This window comes from Empidonax traillii, unplaced genomic scaffold (genome assembly GCF_003031625.1).
Source record: "Empidonax traillii isolate 1590-97213 ecotype Southwest subspecies unplaced genomic scaffold, ASM303162v1 scaffold322:size1131127, whole genome shotgun sequence".
Classification (NCBI taxonomy): Eukaryota; Metazoa; Chordata; class Aves; order Passeriformes; family Tyrannidae; genus Empidonax; species Empidonax traillii.
Genome location: NW_020955515.1, coordinates 73508 through 80895, shown reverse-complemented (window position 1 = coordinate 80895; position 7388 = coordinate 73508). Strand labels below are relative to the sequence as shown.

General features: G+C 37.0%; 1 protein-coding gene across 2 annotated transcripts in view; it reads right to left on the bottom strand.

Annotated features, from left to right (window-relative positions):
* Nucleotides 1-62: 62 nt before the first annotated feature.
* The window catches only part of ASPA (aspartoacylase), a 10591-nt gene continuing 3265 nt past the window's right edge, over nucleotides 63-7388 (bottom strand). For both annotated transcript variants that reach the window (XM_027891467.1, XM_027891466.1), the window contains exons 2-7: nucleotides 5722-5990; nucleotides 4096-4291; nucleotides 2843-2936; nucleotides 1977-2084; nucleotides 1245-1354; nucleotides 63-809 (exon numbers count right to left, since the gene is read on the bottom strand). In XM_027891467.1, the coding sequence (XP_027747268.1) occupies nucleotides 597-809; nucleotides 1245-1354; nucleotides 1977-2084; nucleotides 2843-2936; nucleotides 4096-4291; nucleotides 5722-5990 (990 nt within the window). In that variant the 3' untranslated portion in view covers nucleotides 63-596. The remainder of the gene's footprint in view (nucleotides 810-1244; nucleotides 1355-1976; nucleotides 2085-2842; nucleotides 2937-4095; nucleotides 4292-5721; nucleotides 5991-7388) is intronic.

The window sequence follows — 7388 nt, the reverse complement described above, 5'->3', positions numbered from 1 at the left end:
CTGCAGATACAGAAGCTTTACATTTCATTTTAGTGCCTTTTCCTCGGGAATCCTGTGTCTTCAGCTTGTTTTTATCTTTGTAAGTATAAAAAGAAAACAACCCCCAAGGCCTCCCCTTCAGCACAGGTGGGGATAGTCACATTTGCAGATAATATCATTTATTATATATCTTTGCTGTTTCTCTCTCCTCAGCTTTTCCTTTGTCTCACATTTTGTAAGTTTATCTGAGGAATCACTTTCAAGGATCTCACCCCATTTTCAAAAGTGGTGGCTGTGGGAGGTTTGGGGTTATAAAATAGAAAAACTATAGGCATTTTATATATAAAGTAGTTTTGTGGATAAGCATCTTCATAAAAACTTCATAAAATATTCTTTCCATCTCTAGGAATCCTTTAGAACAAGTAACCAGGATAATATCCTGGATAATAATCAGCACTCTGACAGTATGTCTCATCTTAAAAGTGCTCAGCGAGGTTAATTAAATTACAATTTAAAATTAGATTCTGCAGTTGTTTATTTATTCCGTGAATTACTGCTGAGTGACCCTGGATCTCACAAAGAGATACACTTTTTAATGGAAAACCCACGATAAACCCTTAGGAAGTGCTCTGCTTTGAGACGGAGGACCTGAGGGGTTTTGCAGTGAGTTTAATTTTCTCTGTTTTCACAAAAGCTTGTTTCTTTTCATAATATGCAGCTTCGTTAATAAATGTTGGATAGACTGGGCAGTTCCCTTGATATGGAATGACTTTTCCATCCAGAGTCAGAAACAGAGGATCACCGTTGTTCAGTGGCTGCCAGTCTTGATCCTTAGGGAAAGGAAATAAATGGGATAGATTTACTTTCAAGTAAATTTACTTTTTGTATATTCTGTAATTCCTGAGTTTATGCTCAATAATTATTATTTGTGCAGTTTATGACAAAAGCTTTCAGAAGAATTCCTTTTAATTTTGGGTGTCTGGCCCTCATTTTCAGGCTTGCAGAAAGAATTCACTGGTAGAGGTGAACTAGAAGGAAACTGCAGATGAATTTTAGAATTCAAAATTAGATTTATATTTTAAAATATAAGCTATCACGTTGTCTTTCTCTTTTCAGTTTTAGGTTCAGAGCTGATTTTAGATTCAATAAACCCATTGGGAATATTGGCATTTTAAATATTTATTGCTAAGATATACAACAATGCAGCAGGAGCAACACAAGAATACACAGAAAATGTCAGAAATAGAAACTATTCTAGCACTTACCTGCAGTTTAGGGTGAATCACAGCAATAATTTCATTGTTCTTATTCCTGGGGTAATCTACTTTCTCCATTATTTTAAAAACCTCGATTGTACACGGTGGAAATTCCTTTCCTAGAAAGAATAAAGGTAATTTATTGTCAAAATTATCAACTGCCTGTTGAAAAGAACAATACATTATTTGTTTTCTTTAGAATGGCTCAAACCATCGGGTTGTCCCCTCAAAGCAAGTTGCAAAATGATGGTGCAGTCACATATTGTGGCAAACAAAGCCCAGGCCTAAATTTACTGCTGAAATTGGGACTTTCCCCTGTCTAGTTCAAAAGATCTATTTTGTAGCTGAAGAAATCAGTGAAAGGCCTGTGTTTGGTAACGCTGCACAGCACAGAATGGTAGCAGTGCTATTTAATCTTGACCATTCCAGCACAATAATGGGAATTCTGACATGCCAAACTGCATGATTTTCCTTCTACTTCCAAAAAAAACCCCCAAAACCCCGCTGATAAAATATACTCTGAAAGAATTTTAAACACCTATTTTGTCAGGATGTACTTTAGGTAGTACCCAGGTCTAACCAAATCTTACCAAATGTATTCACTTTAATCTTAGAGAAACAATTCTCTCCCCCTCCCTTTTGACCTCTTTAAGGGTAAAAATGTCGTAGCCCAACCTATTTTAAATATTCTCTTAAAACAGCCCCCCGACACGACACAGGAAGGTTGCAATCTCTCCTTACCTTCATTAAAAAGCTGCACAAAATCAAGGCCATGCTTGACAATCTTCCTCATTTTGTCCAAAATATCAGCTCTAGCAACACCTTGTGGCTGGGGCCCCACCTCGACACCTGTTTGCAGATGAGGGAGATGATTAACGTTGCAATAATCCATCATAGGCTTACACTGCACAGCAAAAACAGGTGTCTGATGGGTCAGTGTTTAATGTTTTTAAGAGGAATTGTAAAGCACAGTTCTGGGAGTTTTTGCTGATAATTTCACTCACCAGTTGGGTCAGTTAAAGAACTGCGTGCACATTTTTGAGTGTGCTATGAGGGGAAGAGAAAGGGTCAATATAGATATATGTTTATTTCTCTTTTTCTTTTCCTCATCCTGTCTATTCATGCTGCATTTTAGAGAATTTAATAGGAAAAGCAAGCTAATGATTATTTTTTTGTTATGGTTGTGATTCCATACGTGAAAAAGTCAACCACTCCCATGCAGGACATCAGTTCCCCCTTCCTTTGTCACATCATCTCTTCCTGACTGACAAACAGGGCCTCAGCCTGATTTAGAGGACATAAACATTGATTTTCTGAAGCTGTTAGTTCCTCCTTCTCCTCGTATCTTATAAATATTTTCTCCAAAAAGTGAGTGAATTGAGATTAAGAATTTCCATCTGGCTTGTGTGTTTTGCAAGCCAGAACTCTGACTGCGTAAATCAGAACTCTTCAGAAGACTGAATAATCATGTAAACTCGATTCAATGATCATATTGTCAAACAAACAATTACTGGTGATCATAACACAGTGAAAGGAGCACATCTGGAAACAGCCACGTTCAAAATCATTTACGGTGGCTTAAAATAGTCTTTAAATTTCATATTTACCGACAGGGTGCTTTGCTACAGAGCGAGTTGTTGCATATTTCAGGCTGGGATGTTCGATCAGCAGAGCAGGGCAGGGTTCTGGAGCCAGAGCGTTCTGTGGAGACGGTTTAAAGATGTTCTTTGTTATGCAAATGGTTTCAAATGTTGTGCCACAAAAAGATTACTGATGCAGAAGTGATTTACACAATGTCTTCAATATGTTGCCTTTATTTCAGGGCCCTCATGGAAGTAGGACATCTTTAGAAAATGGACAAAGCTGTGTTTGTTGGTCTCAGTTCCATTAACTCGGGCCAGGCAGCTCCACTGAACCACAACTGAGCACAGTTCTAGTCTGGGGCTGCCAGCAGAGGAAAATCTCCTCAGCAGGGTTCCAAAACTTGGAATCAAAACACTCTAAAGCAGATTTCAAGTTGCTTTGGTTTGAGTTGGGGTTTTTTTAATGTTAGATTCTGTTTAAGCCTCATTTCAATCTTCTTTTTTGCCATTTTTGCTGGTTTAGGCTTCTTTCTCCATGACTGCCCACCGTTGCTTTTCATATAATTTTAGTTTTCTATAGCTCAAAATAGCTTAGAAATGTTTATATGGAATATCTATAATAAGAAAAAATTAATATGTTGAAACAGACCTTGTTTTTAAGGAAAAAAAAAAAATTCCACACCTTTGGCTAACCTGGATTTCATCATTGTCCAGGTCACCAGAATTCAACCAGGTTAGACTTAAACCAGCACTTTTGCAAACCTGACTCTACTAAAACTAATCAGCTTCAGGAACAGCAGAATCAGATTCTAAAGCCATTTCACTATTCCTATAAATACTGATGAAGGGAACATTTCTCATTACCCAGTTCCATTATTTTTTTACATGTTATATTTAATGAAATTAATGTTTAACTATTTAGCATGTGTGACCCAAATTTATCCAAGTTCCTGACAGATCAGGGTAAAAGCAGATTAAATTACATGAATTTTCATAGATGTTATTCTAAGCATTCCTTTTTGCCCATCAGTCTTACTAATGCTCAATTTAATACATGAAGATTATGATGATTTAAAATCTGAATTACCTGATATTATAATCAAATTATTAATTATCTCTGATTAAAAAAAAAAGCCATCCTATGAGTAATTAAATATTTTAAACAGTTTTGCAGAATTAAAAAAAATAGTATATTTAAAGAAAGTACGAAATAATATATAGTAATACAACATTACAACTAATAATCTATTTTAATAGTTCATTTAAATTAGTTTTACCTTGATATAATGAACCATTTGAATTGTAAAGTCATCCCTGGAGTTTTCAAGAATAAGGGTACCACCCATGTTAGAAGTGGTGTTGTGAAGGTCAAAAATAAGGTCATAGGCATCATCACTACCTTTTGGACCAAATATATGATTGATTTCCTGAGCCCTTCTCACTTCATATGGAATATCTTCCACCACTGGCCTGCTGTTAATATCAGCACAAAGAAATTAGTGAGCTCATTCCATGGCTTTACAGTCAACAAAACATGTATAGCCTTTTCTTGTGACTTTAATTCTGTGATTGACTGGTGTTTGAAATCACCTATTTAATTACCAAACTCTGAAAATTGGCTGAATTTGTGCTTGGAAAAAGCAAGTGGGATTGTTACAGAAGTCTTACTGTTAAATTTATGCTTCTTACCGAAGCCAGTGGGACTCACACCATTACTTGGAGTAGTATAAGGATTTCACTCTCCTTTTTCTTATTGTGTAAAATCTTAATTTATAACCTTGGAGGTTCTACAGTGAAAGGAATCCCAGGAAGGTACTCCAAACAGTCAGTAGTGCTGTAATAGGACCAGGCAACTTCACAGGATTTACTGAGGACTATTATTTAAAAAATGAAGACAACCTGCAGGTGTCTTAATCTGCTGTTTTTTCAAGTGTTCTATGTTCAAAGCAGCTGAAAGCAAACAAAACCACTTTTGGTTTTTTTGTACGTTTTTCCTAAGTAAACAATTAAAAGAATGGTCTCGATGCTTATGTGTTAACATCTGTTTATCTCAGACATAATAATCAACAAATAAATTCTAAGATGAAAAGACAGATGAAAAGGTGTGCAGGGTAAGAGTAACTATGTCTGCAAAATATATGTAATATGTATTTCCTTCAGTGGTTTTCACCTTTACCATCAAAAGTTTTCTGAAACAGAATTACCTGCTTAACATGCAACTATACCAAGAAGAAGAATGTTTATACAGCAAAATATACCTCTGGAATAGATATCTCAAGAACACTTCAAATCCTATTAAAAATGTAAAGCCCATCACTACTTTACAGTAATTACAGATTGTATTTCCTCTAAAATCATGAGTCAGTTAAATTATTGAGATTTTTTTGGCTCTCCTTTTGCCATAGATTATTTCTAACTTAGCTAATTTCAAGTTTTCATCTTTTACCGTACATAACTGGAATGAAATACATTTCCCTGCTTTGTGTGCCGTTCTTTCAGCCACTCAGATGTCAACACTCAAATTGCTTTTATCTGCCATTTCCTGCGAGCGTAATTGTATTCAGAAGAGCTCCAAAGCTGAATTGCACCAGACGTGAGAAATAATGACTTTGCAACCCAGAACAGTGATCCTCCAATTCACACAAACACAGCTGATCTAATAATAATTTAAAATGCTGTGTTTAAGGGAATGGGTTGGCTGGAGTGTCATTCTACCAGCACTAGGAATGAGTCTGTTAACGCTCACGCAGTTTGTTCTTTTTTTGGGTTAAAGGTCAGTGATTTCAGTTATGTGACTGCACAGTTAAAAGAGCAGTGGAACTCGTGTTAACATTTTAATCTGGAAAGGGTTTTACAAACTACAGTTTCAGAAGTAAAACAACAGAAAGTGCAGCTGTTCTTACCCAAGACTGTCAGGGTCAAAAACCCGGTTGAGATCACAGTCAATATATCTCGTGCACTTCTCCACAGCTCTGGGGTTGGTGAGAAATGGTTTCACTTCCACTCCAGGTCTTTGGATCTCAGCTCCGTTCTCTTGCCAGTGCCTGACCAGTAACACCCCTGAGAACTCATTGCCATGAGTTCCCCCGAAGATACCGACCCGTCTCACCGGAGCTTCAGCAAGAGCGGAGGAGGAGGAGGAAGTCATGCTTTTCAGCAGCTCTAACAATTGCTGAAGGCAAACCAGAAAACAATGGTAAAGTAAAACTTTAAAGTAAAAGCCTGTTTAGGTCAGATGGGAAAGAAAGTGAATGAACATTTCTCGAACAGTTCTCGACTCCCGTTTTGAGGTGGGAGTTGCCAACCTGACCCTCCTCCCTCCCAAGGAGCCTCCCCTCCGGTTTCCGTATTTAGTAACGTCTCCAAGGCTGTTCGTAGTACTGTTACACAGTTCAAAAGTTAACTTTTCCAGGAAACCTCTAATCATATATGCTGTGTAGGTAAATCCTGCACTAATGACAGTAGAAAAGACTTTTTTTTTAATGTAAACTTTAATAATGCACTTAAACATCTCTGACATTTTTGCACTGCAAACTACGTGTAACAAGTATTCCCATGCATGTTTGGTTACATAAATATTACACTATATAAGGGCAGAATAATTCAAAGGGAGCAAAAACAGTAAAATAAGAATCATAACTCGGCTCTAGTCCAGCACGTAATGCTGAAACATCAAGTATTTTAATCTAAAAAACCAAGAACAGCTGAGTTCCTCAAAGCGTGCTGGAGCTTGTACGACCTTTTTTGTTTTCGATATCTGAAGAACGGTGATTAGAAGGAACAGGAGCTGAAATTACAGTGCAATTTATCCATGACTGAACTTACCAAGCGTTCCTGGCTCCACTTCTATCTCGGGATCTGCTAACACAGACCTCTAACACATTGAAACAACTTTGCCAGGGACAACCCTCTAACTTGTGCAGCCTCTTGCTAAAAAGGAAACAGATCTAGACCGTGATGGGACAATAGTTGTGTTCTTCCCCCCCAAAAAAAACGTAGTCAGCAACTTTTCTTCCACTTCCAAAAGCTTTCAAAAAGGCTTCTGAAACTTAAGCCAAAGAGCAGCTGTAACTTCCATCCTGAGGATCAAAGCATTTAGAATAAACAGTCTTAATAACAGAAAATTAAGTTTTACTGCTGTCAGTGACAGAAGGATTTGAAATTAGTATCTGACACACAATATAAACATAAAAAATGTTACACTGCAAGGGAATAAAGAATGTTTATTGAACAATTCCTTGTTATTAAGATTACACTCCAGTGACTGAGAGAGTGTTTGGCTAGTGCCTGGTAGAGGTTTTATAACCCAGGCTGACAGACTGTACGTCTAGGAAAAGCTAAACAGGATTTATCTAGACGAGTTCTGCCAGGAATACATTTCCTACAAAAGTTGCTCTCTGTTTCAGTTTATGCATTCAGACTTGCTGAACCTTACAGCAAGTTAATACAGGGAGTCTGTTTGCTTAAACACTCGACTGTATTCCTCCTGTACTTAGAAGCTGTCAGATATTTAATCAGAGTAAGTAATTTATTAAACAAAGCAGTAAAGTTGTATTTTACAGCTCTGGAC